The sequence below is a fragment of the Nycticebus coucang genome, chromosome 14 (genome assembly GCF_027406575.1).
Source record: "Nycticebus coucang isolate mNycCou1 chromosome 14, mNycCou1.pri, whole genome shotgun sequence".
NCBI lineage: Eukaryota > Metazoa > Chordata > Mammalia > Primates > Lorisidae > Nycticebus > Nycticebus coucang.
In genome coordinates this window covers 1,593,412-1,607,703 of record NC_069793.1, presented here as the reverse complement: position 1 = coordinate 1,607,703, position 14,292 = coordinate 1,593,412, and the positions used below count along the sequence as shown (strand labels likewise).

General features: G+C 59.2%; 3 protein-coding genes across 8 annotated transcripts in view; 1 reads left to right on the top strand and 2 right to left on the bottom strand.

Annotated features, from left to right (window-relative positions):
- Positions 1-41: 41 nt before the first annotated feature.
- On the top strand, positions 42-8,529 carry PRR33 (proline rich 33). The gene is made up of 2 exons (XM_053561892.1): positions 42-130; positions 6,205-8,529. The coding sequence occupies exon 2, from the start codon at positions 6,214-6,216 to the stop codon at positions 7,564-7,566; it is 1,353 nt and encodes a 450-aa protein (XP_053417867.1). The 5' UTR covers positions 42-130; positions 6,205-6,213; the 3' UTR covers positions 7,567-8,529.
- The window catches only part of LSP1 (lymphocyte specific protein 1), a 35,045-nt gene continuing 25,453 nt past the window's right edge, over positions 4,701-14,292 (bottom strand). For 3 of the 5 annotated variants that reach the window (XM_053561897.1, XM_053561896.1, XM_053561893.1), the window contains exons 3-11: positions 14,068-14,232; positions 12,279-12,435; positions 11,886-11,978; positions 11,637-11,680; positions 11,421-11,502; positions 10,524-10,658; positions 10,120-10,197; positions 9,887-9,992; positions 4,701-5,161 (exon numbers count right to left, since the gene is read on the bottom strand). In XM_053561897.1, the coding sequence (XP_053417872.1) occupies positions 9,900-9,992; positions 10,120-10,197; positions 10,524-10,658; positions 11,421-11,502; positions 11,637-11,680; positions 11,886-11,978; positions 12,279-12,435; positions 14,068-14,232 (847 nt within the window). In that variant the 3' untranslated portion in view covers positions 4,701-5,161; positions 9,887-9,899. Of the gene's footprint in view, positions 5,162-9,592; positions 9,646-9,837; positions 9,993-10,119; positions 10,198-10,523; positions 10,659-11,420; positions 11,503-11,636; positions 11,681-11,885; positions 11,979-12,278; positions 12,436-14,067; positions 14,233-14,292 lie in introns of those variants that run through there. The other 2 variants (XM_053561895.1, XR_008374262.1) reach the window with 2 other exon arrangements.
- Positions 8,682-9,879, bottom strand: LOC128565446 (keratin-associated protein 9-1-like). 2 transcript variants are annotated; one of them, XM_053561899.1, is made up of 2 exons: positions 9,363-9,879; positions 8,682-9,282 (listed from the first exon to the last, which is right to left on the bottom strand). In XM_053561899.1, the coding sequence occupies exons 1-2, from the start codon at positions 9,822-9,824 to the stop codon at positions 8,833-8,835; spliced, it is 912 nt and encodes a 303-aa protein (XP_053417874.1). In that variant the 5' UTR covers positions 9,825-9,879; the 3' UTR covers positions 8,682-8,832. The 2 variants fall into 2 exon arrangements, with proteins under 2 accessions (XP_053417874.1, XP_053417873.1); XM_053561898.1 differs by having other exon boundaries at positions 8,682-9,402; positions 9,463-9,879.

Here is a 14,292-nt window from a genome sequence, read left to right as displayed (position 1 = left end):
GCTGAGGTCAGAGAGACGGGGCAGTTCTTATTTCTGGTGTCAGCGACTTCCCCTCAGTACACCAAGCCCAAGGCACAGCAGGACAGCACGGAGCAGGCATCATCAGCTGGCCACCAAGGGTCGGCAGCAGGTACCCCATGCCCTGATACCACCTGGCCTAGCCAGGGTTGAGTGGAAAGAGAGAAGGCAGGCAGGGACAGGGGCAGGAGGGGGCTGAAGACTCAGAGTAGACGCAAGGGACAGGGGTGGGGGGTTATTCGCACCCCCAAGAGGTCTGAGGACTCACCGCAGGGCCCCAGCCCAGGGCAGCGGGAGGGGCATCTGAATATCCCCAATGCTGAGCTGAACCAGGTAGAGGGAGGGGACCATGGAGAAGGGCCTGGCCTCCAAATGTCTTTGCTCCAGGGGAATTCATGAAGGACCCCCAAGATGTCGGGGTGGTCAGGGCCCCCTCCATCAAGGTCCCAGCCTGTAATGTGCATGGTTGGTGGAGCCCAAGGGACCTAGAGCCTCTCCAGCATGCCCTGAGCTGACCCGGGCACCCGAGCTGGTGACAGCCTGTGGCCAGTGGGCCTAGCCACTGTCTCCAGCACTGCCAGGCCCAGGACAGGAGCAGCTGACACAGCACTTCGGGACTGAGTGGCTCTAAACACAGGCAGCTGCCACCCCCAATGCCTGGGTGCTCCTCCTGGCCGCCGATTTGTCAATGTGTTCTGCAGATATTAAGGGGTGTTCCCTATGCGGGGACCTGTAGGGGAGCATCAGCTGGGGGCAGGCGAGCTCTAGGCAAGCAGGGTGGCAGAGGGGCAGGATTGCCACCCCTGGCCAGGGTCTCTTGGGCAGAAGCCCCTTTGACTGTGCAGCAGACAGAGCCTGACCTCCAGACTCGGAGCAATGGGGGTGTGGGGACACTTGTGGCCATGGGGTATAGGCCACAACAGAAACACCAAGGCTGAGGCTGAGCAGTTCTCAGAGAGACAGACCCTGGGTTCTCATCCCCAAGGCTGAGCCAAGAGGCCTGAGGATATAACAAGGGGCCAAGGGTTGGGGAATGCTGGCTGCCTCTCGGCCCTTGGTGCCAACCACTCTGGGCCCAGTGCTGGGTACCTAGTATTCTGCCTGCTTGGCCAGCTCCCCCTGGTTATTTTCTCATCCAGACTAGTGGGAAGGGAGGGAGCCCCCGTCACCTGAGAGAGGATCTCCAGCTGGGCAGGGCATGGCCCTCATGCTCTCTTGGGGACCAGGCTGTGGGCAAACCGGATGAGAGGTTCTTGGCCTCTCTTGGAGAAGCCCTTGGCCAGTGATCAGGAGTCTCTTTTCTCCCCCAGGAGGTCAGAGGCAGAGCTGGGGTCAGAGAGTGGGAGGGGAGAGAGGCCGGAGGGTCCAGGAGCAGGAGTGGGTGGGGAGGGTGTCAAAGCCATAAAGGTGGGCCAGGCTGGCAATGGTAGGAACTGCTGGCCAGGGCTGTGGAGCCTACTCTCTGTGCAGGCTTAGTCTTTCTGAGCTGTCCGGGTGTGCGAGACAGGCAGAGAGTGACCACAGAGCCTTCAGAAGATAGAGGCTCTGAGCAACCAGGGGAATAGCAAGGCCAGGAACATCAGAGGTCAGTGGGGGTCCTGCTCCTCAAAGGGGCTCCCCAGACCAGGGCACAGGGCTGAGCATGAGCCCAAGTGTTGTTGGCCCAGGGGAGGAATGAAGGCCAGGGAAGACATCCGTCTATTCCCATGTTACACACCAGTCCCTTCACCCACCTACCAGTCTGGTCATTCTTATGCATCCATCTCATATATACGTGTATTACATTTTTTCCTCCTTTAATTCTCCCTTTCCTCCCTTCCTCACTCCCTATTTTCCACCATCATTCATCTAACCATCCATCTATTCACTTGTCTCCCATACATTCATCCATCAGCCATCTACCCATCAATCTATCAACCATCCGTTTATCCACCCATTATTATCCATCTATCCATCCATCCATCCACCATCCATCCACAACCCATCCTCCATCCATCCAATACTCATCCACCATCTAGCCAGCCACCACCCAAGCATCCATCCATCCACCATCCATCCACCACCCATTCACCATCCATCCACTACTCATCCACCATCTAGCCAGCCACCACCCACCCATCCATCCACCATCCAACCACTATCCATCCAATACTCATCCACCATCTAGCCAGCCACTACCCAAGCATCCATCCATCGACCATCCATCCACCACCCATTCACCATCCATCCACTACTCATCCACCATCTACCCATCCACCACCCACCCATCCATCCACCACCCATCCACTACTCATCCACCATCTAGCTGTCCACCACCCACACATCTATCCATCCACCATCCATCCACTACTCATCCACCATCTAGCCATCCACCACCCATGCATCTATCCATCCACCACCCATGCATCTATCCATCCACCATCCATCCACTACTCATTCACCATCTAGCTGTCCACCACCCAAGCATCCATCCATCCACCATCCATCCACCACCCATCCACCATCCATCCACTACTCATCCACCACCTACCCATCCACCACCCACCCATCCATCCGTCCATCCATCCACCATCCATCCACTACTCATTCACCATCTAGCTGTCCACCACCCATGCATCCATCCATCCACTACTCACCCACCATCTAGCTGTCCACCACCCACTCGTCCATCCATCCACCATCCATCCACTGCCCATCCACTACTCATCCACCACCTACCCAGCCACCACCCACGCATCCATCCATCCACCAACCATCCACCACCCATCCACTACTCATCCATCATCTAGCTGTCCACCACCCACACATCTATCCATCCACCATCCATCCACTACTCATCCACCATCTAGCCATCCACCACCCATGCATTCATCCATCCGCCATCCATCCACTACTCATTCACCACCTACCCGTCCACCACCCATGCATCCATCCATCCGTTCATCCATCCACCACCCATCCACTACTCATCCACCATCTAGCTGTCCACTACCCATCCATCCATCCACCACCCGTTCACTACTCATCCACCACCTAGCCATCCACCACCCACCCGTCCATCCATCCACCAACCCATCCACCACCCATCCACTACTCATCCACCATCTAACTGTCCACCACCCAAGCATCCATCCATCCACCATCTATCCACTACTCATCCACCATCTAGCTGTCCACCACCCACCCGCCCATCCATCCACCATCCATCCAACACCCATCTACCATCCATCCACTACTCATCCACCATCTAGCTGTCCACCACCCATCCATCCATCCACCACCCATTCACTACTCATCCAACATCTAGCCGTCCACCACCCACCAGTCCATCCATCCACCAACCCATCCACCACCCATCCACTACTCGTCCACCATCTAGCTGTCCATCACCCAAGCATCCATCCATCCACCATCCATCCACCATCCATCCACTATTCATCCACCATCTAGCCATCCATGACCCATGCATCCATCCATCCACCATCCATCCACCACCCATTCACTACTCATCCACCATCTACCTGTCCACCACCCACCCATCCATCCATCCACCATCCATCCACTACTCATCCACCATCTAGCTGTCCACCACCCATCCATCCATCCACCATCCATTCACTACTCATCCACCACCTAGCTGTCCACCACCCACCCGTCCATCCATCCACCATCCATCCACTACTCATCCACCATCTAGCTGTCCACCACCCATCCATCCATCCATCCATTCATCCATAATCCATCCACCACCCATTCACTACTCATCCACCATCTAGCTGTCCACCACCCACCCGTCCATCCATCCATCCACCATCCATCCATCCACCAATCCACCACCCATCTACTACTCATCCACCATCTAACTGTCCACCACCCATCCACTACTCATCTACCATCTAGCTTTCCACCACCCATCCATCTATCCACCATCCATTCATACATCACCCATCCACTACTCATCTACCATCTAGCTGTCCACCACCCACCCATCCATCCGTTCATCCATCCACCACCCATTCACTATTCAGCCACCATCTAGCTGTCCACCACCCACCCATCCATCCATCCACCATCCATTCACCACCCATCCATTATCTTGCCATCCACTCCCCACCCATTCATCCATCCATCCATCATCCATCCACCAATCCACCATCCACCATTTGTTCATCCATCTGTCCACCCCCCCACCTATCCACCCATCCTCCATCCACCCTTCCCTCCATACATCTGTTCATTCATCAAACCCTTCATTGACCACCATTTAGGTGCTGTGATGGATGATGACCCTGAGGTGAGTTTTGTGCTCAGCAGGCACATACAGCACAGGTTTGTATTGGGCCTTCCATCCATCCATCCACTCATCCACCAACCATCCATCAATCCATCCATCGTCCATCTACCACACATTCGTCTATTCATTTATCCATCCACCATCCAACCAGTCAAGAGAGAAATGTCATAGGCATTCTGGAAAAGGAAGGCTGGACCCCACCTTAGTGTACTGGCACCAACTTAGGCCACCATAGACCTCATATTTTGCTCCCTATCACTTTGGAAGACCACAGGGCTAGGCAGAATGCCTGAACCCAGAGGCCAGAGAACACCACATGGTATAGGGGCCATGTCTCCCAGCCAGCCCTGCTCCCTTGTACCCACCTCAGTAAGCATGGTGAGCCAGCGCATGGGGACATGAGGAGCTTTATTGCACGACATGGAGAGAGCAGTGGCGCAAGCAGGGGTAGGAGGGACACAGAGTCCTGAGCATCCAGCACAGGTATCTTGGCTTTTGGCCTGGAGGTCACCCTGCAGGTACTTCTTGGATCTGGCTGGGTGACCAGCCCTCTCTGCACAGATCAGGTGGCATCTTGCTCTCCTGTCTTCCCTGAGAGCTCTTGGCCTCTCTAGGAGACAGTCACTTTGGCCAATGATCAGGAGTCTCTTTCCTCCCCTAAGAAGTCAGAGACAGAGCTGGGGTCAAAGAGTGGGAGGGGAGAGAGGCTGGAGGGTCCAGAAGCAGGAGTTGTGGTAGGGGTGTCAAAGCTGTGAGGGTGGCCCAGGATGGTGACAGGAAGCGACTTCTTGGCCAGGGCTGGGGGTGAGTATCTGGCTGGAATCTCCCCTAGGAACATGGATGGGAAGCCTGAAACACAGTGTGACGTTTGGGGGGTGAGGCTGGGGTCCAGGAGGGGCCTCACTCTGGTGGCCTCCCTGCCCACACTCGCTCAGCACCACAGAAGGCTCCCTCCTCCATCCTCTGCTTCCCAGTGTGGGTGCTTGTACCTAGGAGGCTCTGGCTCAAGATCTGCCTCCAGGTGGAGGGAATGCTGCCTGCCTGGTCCCAGCCTGGCAGCCCCTGGAGCTAGATCTGGGGTTCCTGCTGCTCCTGCAGCCCCTGCCCCGCAGAGGCAGCCAGCAGCTGAGAGTGAGCCCCGGGCAGATTCCTGCTGGCCGCTCCCCAGGCATATCGCTCTTGCCTTGGCAGCCCCCTGGCCTCCTCCCCCAAAACCAGACAGCCTCTGGCTCGGCCCAGATGCCATTTGTCAATGTCCTTGCAAACACGTGGCGCCCAGAAACCAGGGCGGGCGGCTTGGCTGGGACCACCCTAGCCAGGAGGTCTGCGGGAATATCCCATTCAGCATAGCTCAGCGAAAATTGCTCCCACCTTCCGGCCAATCTACCTCTGATGATGCAGCCTCAGCCTTCCTGAGCCTGCTGGCCGCCACCCCTCACCGCTGGCTCATAGCAGACGCGCCTGTGGTCAGGCTGGCGACAGCACGGCGCCCCTCACGTGTCTGTGGGCAGAATGCTCTTCCTGCTCCAGAGGCGGCCAGCAGTCGGCCAGGCGCACAACTCCCACATGGAGCTCTCGGGGTCTCTGGCCCCATCCCGCACACTGCTCTGTGCAGGGTGGTGTCGGGACACAGCCCTGGAGGCAGGTCCCTGCCCTGGTCACCCACCAAGTAGCCTCGGGCCTCTGTGGCTTTGTTTCTGTACCCAGGTGATGGTGTAACACCATCCATAGGCTTGCCGACACACCCTAACTCAGAACCAGGGGTCAGGAAGCCGAGCTCTGTGATCAGGCTCCCACATCCCAGGCCTAGGTCCTCCTCATACCGTGAGAGACAACAGGCTCCATTCACGGGGAGGGGTGGGCTGGCCTGACTGCCCTGCCTCTGTCCCCAGGGCACAGGGATGCTCATCTCAGCTGTATCGATGTCCTCCATGGCAGATGGCCCAAGACTCCAGGGACCACTTGGGCCCCCACCACCCCTGCTACCCAAGCCTGGGAAGGACAATCTACGTCTGCAGAAACTTCTGAGGAAGGCAGCCTGGAAGAAGGCAAAGGGGACTGGGCCCCTCGCCCCACCTGGGGCCTTCCGCACCTCCCTATCCCCTGTGAGTGAGGCCAGCCATGACCAGGAGATCACAGCCCCATGCCCTGCAGAGATCCCCTGTGCAGTGGCTGCCCTACCCCACTCTCCACATACCCCACATACTGTCATCCACCACGTGGCATCCCCCCTGCAGAAGTCCACCTTCTCCCTTGGCCCCACCCAGAGAAGGATTCTGGCCACTCACTTCAAGGCCACAGAGCCCCAACTCACAGCCCCAGAACCTTCCCGGCCCCCCAGGGGCTTTGTCCCTGTCTCAGCACCAGCGATGGGAAGCACCCATGTCACTCAGGAGCACATCCACATGGCACCGTCCCCACATACTGAGACCTCTGAGCCCCCCCGGATGGCTCCAGAAGAGGGGCCCAGCAGCTGGTACCGAGACGCAGCCCTGTGCCCTGCCAGGGCCCAGCCCCTGGCCCCAGTAGCTCACATCCGCCCATTGCCTGTTGGGGTCCAGGCTGCCAGTCCCCACCCTGAGGAGCCCCCAGCACCAAGGCCACCACCTGACTTCCAGGGCTCAGCTCCCAGAGAGGTTAGCACCAGGGTGATAGTTCCTGTGGCCCCTACCCGCCGCTCTCAGGGACCCTCGCCCCACAGCCTGGTCTCCATGGCCCCCGAGGCTGAGCATGTGGAAAAGCCCCCCACAGATGTCCCTACCGCTGAGGAAGAGCAGGTCTCCAGCCCCCCGAAGGCCTCATCCCCTGCCCTACCCACAGGTCCCCACCCGGGCCCCATCCCCACAGTCACACCCAAGCCCCGGCTCAGTGGCTGGATGCGCCTCAAGAAGCAGCTGATGGAGGAGGCAGAGGAGCACCCCTGCCCAGGGCCGAGACAGAGCCCAGAGCTCGCAAAGTGGGAGGCACCCACCCCCGCAGCCCTGCAGCCCCCCGCGTCCCGGGCTTCCAGGATGTGGGATGCAGTGCTGTACCGCATGTCAGTGGTTGAGTCTCACGGCCTCCCGGCAGGCCCCAGAAACCAGGAGCACAGCTTGGCTGGCCTTGGCCGCCTGCCATTTTTGTGCCAGCCTCGCTTCAATGCCCGGAAGCTGCAGAAGGCGGCCCGGCCCCCCACCATGTCCCACGCCCTCCTGGAGCTAAACCCCCGACCCAAGAACTTCAACCGGACGGCGGCCGGCTGGAGGCTCCAGTGAAGGGGCTAGAATGACCCCAGGCCCAGGACCATGGGGCGGATTGGAGGGCGGCCGAGGCTTTAGCTGGGGAGTGGGCAGATGGAGGCATGAGGTGCCAGGGCAGGCTGGGAAGGGTGAGCTGGGGTGCAGAGCGAGGTCAGGAAAGAAAGTTCCAATGGATGAAGCAGGAAGGACAAACTGGAGTGGTGGGCCGGCAGGAAGCTCTTGGGGGCCGTTCATGTGGAGGGGTCTGTATTATGGTTTAAGGTGGGCCTTATGGGGAGAAACTTGGTAAGATGGAGGGTTCAATAGTCTGTGATGAGGCACAGGGTGGGATCCCCAGAGCCCCGGGCCAGGCCCTGCCCTGCCCTGCCCTATCTGCTTTTGAGGATCTAGGGCCAGAATTCTGCTTCTGTGGGAAGTGGGGGTGCTTGTGCTGCCCACGGACACTGCAGATATGTCTGCAGTTTGGCTCCTGTGCTTCCTGAGCATGGGGACAGACCCCAGGCCAGGGCTGCAGGGGGAAGACCCAGGCCTGGGGCCATTGGCACAAGTGTGGGTGCTCTGTGGCAGGCAGGAGGCTAGGCTGAGACCCCTCTCACTGCTCACCTCTGTTGCCCCCACCCAGGCTGGGGGCAGGGCCTGAGAGGCTCACTGATGGGAAGAGCCAGGCCCAGCTAGGCCCAGCCACTGCCCAGGCTCAGACAAGGGTAAGCAGGGCATGCTCAACCCTGGGCTGGGAGAACAGCCCAGCCGAGCCTGAGTAGGGGAACCTGAATAGCCCCCAGACTGCAGTCAGCCATGGGGACAGGACACAGGTCCAGGGAAGGCCTCCTACCACAGCTATTCAGGATTCAGCATTCAGGGTTCAGAAGGGGAAAGAAGCAGTTGGTAGGGCTGACTGACACCCCCCCCCCCAGTAGTTAATGGGTGCTGTACAAGGAGCCTGGGGCCAGGCCACTAATAAATGCGTGTCTAACCATGGCAGGGGTGTCACCTCTCTGTCTTCTCCAAGGGGTAAGGAGGGTGGCAGAAAGCCCAAGCAGCCCTTGGCCACAATAGGAGGTGAGACCCAAGTCCTGGCCCCTTTACAGACAGACTCTCAGCCCACTGATGGGTGAGGAGCCCAGGGGCTGCACCTACCCACTTCCTTCAACACGGAGCCTGCTACCCTCGCTTCCCTAATGCACCTGGGTGGGACTTGGTAGGAGTCCCAGAGGGAGCCTTGCACTGCCCTGGTGGGGCAGAAGCTGAGCCAGGCTGATTCTGGTGAAGCTGACAGGGAATTTACATCTGGTAGAAGACGAGGGTGGCCTGGTCTGCATGGGGTTGGGAGACTAAGCCAACTCTGGGTTTTGGCCGGCTCAAGGCCCACCCCCGCAGCCTGCGACAGGGACAAGCAGGCTCTGTGCACACTGCCACCTTCCCAGAAAGGCACATCCATGCACACAGCATGACGTCCATGCACACAGCATGGCGTGCTGCACATAGCGTGACGTCCATGCACACAGTGTGGTGTGCTGCACATAGCGTGACGTCCATGCACACAGTGTGGTGTGCTGCACACAGCGTGACGTCCATGCACACAGTGTGATGTCCATGCACACAGCGTGACGTCCATGCACACAGTGTGATGTCCATGCACACAGTGTGGTGTGCTGCACACAGCATGATGTCCATGCACACAGTGTGATGTCCATGCACACAGTGTGACGTCCATGCACACAGTGTGGTGTGCTGCACACAGCATGATGTCCATGCACACAGCGTGATGTCCATGCACACAGCGTGATGTCCATGCACACATCGTGACGTACATGCACACAGTGTGATGTCCATGCACACAGTGTTGTGTGCCGCACACAGCATGATGTCCATGCACACAGTGTGATGTCCATGCACACAGTGTGACGTCCATGCACACAGCGTGATGTCCATGCACACAGCATGACATCCATGCACACAGCATGGCGTGCTACACACAGCGTGACATCCATGCACACAGTGTGGCGTGCTGCACAGAGTGATGTCCATGCACACAGCATGACATCCATGCACACAGTGTGGCATGCTGCACAGAGTGATGTCCATGCACACAGCATAACGTCCATGCACACAGTGTGGCGTGCTGCACACAGCGTGACATCCATGCACACAGTGTGGCGTGCTGCACAGAGTGATGTCCATGCACACAGCATGGTGTGCTGCACACAGCGTGACATCCATGCACACAGTGTGGCATGCTGCACAGAGTGATGTCCATGCACACAGCGTGACATCCATGCACACAGCGTGGCATGCTGCCTGCAGCATCCTCCTCTGGTGGTTTCCCTGGACTTACCAAGATGGGGGACTTAGGGCACTGAGCCCCCATCCACTAGCACCTTCTCATACTTCCCATGTCCAGTGGCCACAAACTTGTACCTCTTCCCAGATGCGGTGCTCTGCTGGGGAAGGACATTGAGAATTAAGATCACAGTGGCAGAAGGGAGAGGGCACTGCCTCCAGGAAGCCCTCCCTGATGTCCAACAGACAGCTCCTCTTCACCTCTCACCAACCACACTCAGACTCTACCTTAACCGTTGACGAGGTTTTGGAGCCTCCCTTTTGCTCCCAGAGGCTTTTCTTGCTCATGTCTCCAGCTACAATATCCTGTGGACGGAAGAAAGACAAGCCCCAGCCTCAGATCCCTGACTGGTCCCACCTGGCCCAGCCACGGCCCGTGCGCCTCATCTCTGCATGCTGATCCCTGCAGAACAGGCAGTGCAGGGAGAAGAAGGAACACCCCCTTTGCTCAGCCAGCAAGACTTGCCCCATCAGGTGCCCATTGTCCTGTCTGTGTGCACTTCAGGTGTACAGGTGTACTGGTTGGGTAATGGTCAGATGGGGGTGTACTAGTTGGGTATTAGTGGACAGCCCCACACTTGCCTCACCAAGGGGACTCAGCCCAGCACAGCCTTGCCTGGAAGGGGTCCTACCTTGCAGGAGGCGGTCTTGGCCGCAGACTGAGCCTGCACCTCTCCCGTTTCCCACCGACTCTTGGTACTGGCCACCGCCATGCTGGGAAGCTCAATGGAGGTCTGGCGGGCTAGCTTGGGGGTCCGGCCAGCAGTCTGCAGAGGAGGAAAGTCCCAGCACCATCATAGTGGACGTCCCCACCAGAAGCCCCTCCTCTCTTTGGGTATTGCTTGGGTGTGATTTCCCAGTACAGGCTAGGGTGAGGGTCTCTGGATAGATGCACTTTCCTCCACCCACTATGCATGGGACACCCCCTTGTTCTAAAGAGCACAGAGGCTGGTGGCCCCTAGGCAACTGGGCACCTGCCAGCCTGGGGGTCAGAAGGTGGGACTGGAGGGCCAGGCACAGCATAGAGAGGTGGTGACTGGATGGAATACTGGCCATATGTGGGTGTACTGGCTGGATGAGGGTGTACTGGTCAGGTAATGGTCAGATGCGGGTATACTGGCTGGATGCAGGTGTACTGGTTGGGTAATGGTCAGATGTGGGTCTACTGGTCGAGAAATGGTCAGATGAGGGTGTACTGGCTGGATGCAGGTGTACTGGTCATGTGATGGTCAGATGCGGGTGTACTGGCCGGATGCAGTTGTATTGGTTGGTAACAGAAGGGTGTTGGGTAGAGGGAGGGGTAGTGGGAGGGTGGAGGGGCACTGGCCAGGAGGAGAAGTATTGACCAGAGGGGAGCACAGGAGGGCTAGAGTTGGGGAACCTGGTTTGGGTGGCGGGTGCTGGCTGAAGGGGACAGAATTGGGGGAAGGTGAGACACAGAGGGACCTTGGCTGGATGCAAGGCCATTGACTGGGTGGTGGATGGTGCATGGGTGGGGGAGGGACCACAGCAGGGGCAGCCTCTCCTACCTCCACAGCCTGTGTGTACTGTTCTAGCCGCTCGTCAATCTTGGCAATGGGCAGGGCAGCCTGGGACTTCTTCACACTGTTGCTGGAGGGTGGGAGTAGGGTTAGGCGCCCTGTCCCACATGCCAGCCCTGCCCAGCCCCTCCCAGCCCCACACTCCCAGCCCCATCTCCAGCCCCCTCTAGAGGAAGCTGCGTGTGGCGACAGGTAGACACACACCTCTTCTCTATGGAGCGGCTCAAGGACTCGGTCCTGGTGATGAGCTGTGAGGGACAGATATGTGAGCCGTGGGCAGCACAGGCCCCAGCTCCTCCCACCCACCCCTCCCAGCCCCTCTGTGCCCAGGACTCGCTAGCACCCACACTGGCTGGGCTCCACCCCATCTTCCTGGGCTCATGTGTAGGGCTGTGCTGTGGGTTGTAAGTCCGCAAGAGGGACAAAGAGGGCAGGCCTTGGAACCAGACCCACCTTGGTGGTGGGGCTCAGGGGAGGTGAGCCCTGTTCAGGGGTCTCCTCCATGACCAAGGAGCTGGGTGTCCTGGGCTGCTGACATGTCTGGTGCTAGGAAAAGAGAAGCCAGATGATCCAGGGAGCCCCTGCTTGCACCCTCCTGCCCCTCCCAGCATCAAAGATAAACATTGTCGCTCCCTGGGCCTCCAGCCCTTTCTGTCCCCAAGAAACAATGGGCTCTATCTCTGGGACTCTCAGCTAAGACTGGTGGGTCAAGGGCCCTGTCTCCCAGTCACTTAGGAAGAACTTGCCCAGAGGGTTCCCCCAGGCCAGGCCCACAAGGCCACAGAGGGCTGCACAGACAGCCCAACAAGTGCTGGGTGTGCCCAAGTACCCTGAGGGGAGTGTCACCTCCTCCGTGGTGTCCCCAGCCTCTGCCATCCCCAGGGTGTCCTGGCCGGTCTCTCGTGGGCCAGTCTCCTCCTGGCTCAGACATGCTTCCTCCAGGGGAGCTTCATCCAGGGGTGGTCCGTTACCTTCGTCACCCCCACAGGCATGCTGGCAGGGCCTATGGGTGGGAAGGGGGCAAAGCTGACCCAGGGTCACTTGATTGCATGGCTCCAGCCCAGTCCCAATTCCCCAACTTTAAAACAGAGGCCATCTTCTACTTGAATGCTGAGCAAACTGAGACCAGGCCTCTTGCAGAAAGTAATCCCCAGGGCCAGCCCATCCCCTGGGCCTCTGAGTTGAGGCCTGAGGCCCCTTGGCAAACTGTCCGGTCCCTGCTAGGCAGGCCTCTCCTGACAGAGAATCACCCAGGCTGAGGCTGAACCCAGACCTCAGGCTTTCTGGATAGGCCCAGCCTGGTGGTCTGCTTGCCCGGGACCACCCTGTGAGTCTGGTGGGACCACCCTGGGGCCCAGTTGCCCAGCCTCCTGCTCCTGCCTGCTGTGCAAGGCACAGCGGGGGCAAGTGGGTCAGGGGAAGATAGGTCTATGGGTGCCAGGGGCCAGGTCAGCTGGGCTGAGGCCAGGGCAGGCCTGTGTCCCTGAGCAGAGGGGCTACCACAGGAGACGCTGAACCTGCCAGCTGGCGGCCGGGTGTGGCTCTGCATTTGAGCAGGACTGAACCTGGAGAAGAAGATGGGAAATTCTCGCATTTTCCATGATTTCAGGCTCCTTGGTGTACGTGCCAGCCAAGACCAGACCCACCCGCCCAAGGTGGGCTGGGGTCCGAGCCAGCAGCCACACAGAGGGTCCATTCAGGAGCTCTCGGCCTGTGCGGCCAGGCAGGTGCGGGGGTGGGGGAGGCTGCCCTGCCAGGTTTCTCCAGAAGAGCCAAAGTGCCCCCTGCTGTTGGGAATCTGCCGCCACGCTTCTGGAGCGGACACAGACAGCAACTGCACCATCTCAGAACTACAGAGTGCCCTCCCCAGGGCAGATGGGGAAATCGAGGCCTGGGGAGGGGAGTGGCATGCAGCAGGCAGGGCCTCAGCTGGGCAGTTGGCTCTCAGGGTGTAGGAGCCAGCTGTTGGATAGAGAAGGGGCATAGGAGACATCCTGGTTAGAGCTCAGGGCCAGCAGGGGTCTGTGGAGGACAGGGAATGACCCCCGTCAGACAGCCCACAACAGGCTCTGGTCCCACCCAAGGTAGTGGAGGGGCCTGAACCCCAAGCTTAGGCGTAAACCTGACAGGGTAGGGCCGCAGGTCCCTGAGAGCAGCTGAGACCCTGCAGGGGGAAGGTGTGGGAGCAGCGCCTGTCCCCAGGCCTTGGGGCTGCTTTGGACCCCCACCCGCCTGGGTTCAGGCACACACATCCACACATCTGGCTGGCTCTCAGGCATGCACATCTGGAAATACCTGCTCCCCTCCGTGGGAATGGAGATCGGCCAGCCCCCAGGGAGGAAGGGGTGGTGGGGCGCGGGGCCTCCATTACGTAAGTGGGCTGCAGCTGTGTGCTGACGTGGCAACACCCCGGCCGGCCGCAGCTGGGCTGGATGGAGCCCAGGGATGAAGTTTCTTCACCGCCCCCCCGCAGCCCCCCACCAGCTCCATGCTGTCTCCTGATCTTCCTCCCTCCTTTCCCCTCCAGCTGTGCGGCACTTGAGGGGCTGGGTGGGAAGGCGAGCACAGTTCATCACTAAGGTGCAGCCTGGGGCATTGGGAGGATCCTGGGTGTGCCTAGCAGCCCCTCACTTGCCTGTGCCCCTCCGGCTTGCCCTCAGGACTCATACAGAGAGGGGGCTCTCCATTGCTCGGGGTCCCCTCAGTCCCCCAGTGCAGCCGCGGTTCTGACTTCTGGGACCAGTCGCCAAAACCCTCATCCTCCTCCAGTTCACGGGCCTCTGAGTGCTCCAGGCTAAGGCTGAAGAGCAGATGGGGATTCAGGCTGACCCTTCCTCTGCACTCCTTAGCCTGCTCATAC

Bases quoted from the DNA above. Each gene is read 5' to 3' on its own strand.
- LOC128565446 (XM_053561898.1), bottom strand. From the start codon at position 9,858: ATGCTGCAGGCAGCATGCCACGCTGTGTGCATGGATGTCACGCTGTGT. The intron at 9,403-9,462 runs TGGACGTCACAC...ATGCTGTGTGCG, and splicing joins TGGACATCACGCTGTGTGCA to GCACACAACACTGTGTGCAT.
- PRR33 (XM_053561892.1), top strand. From the start codon at position 6,214: ATGCTCATCTCAGCTGTATCGATGTCCTCCATGGCAGATGGCCCAAGA.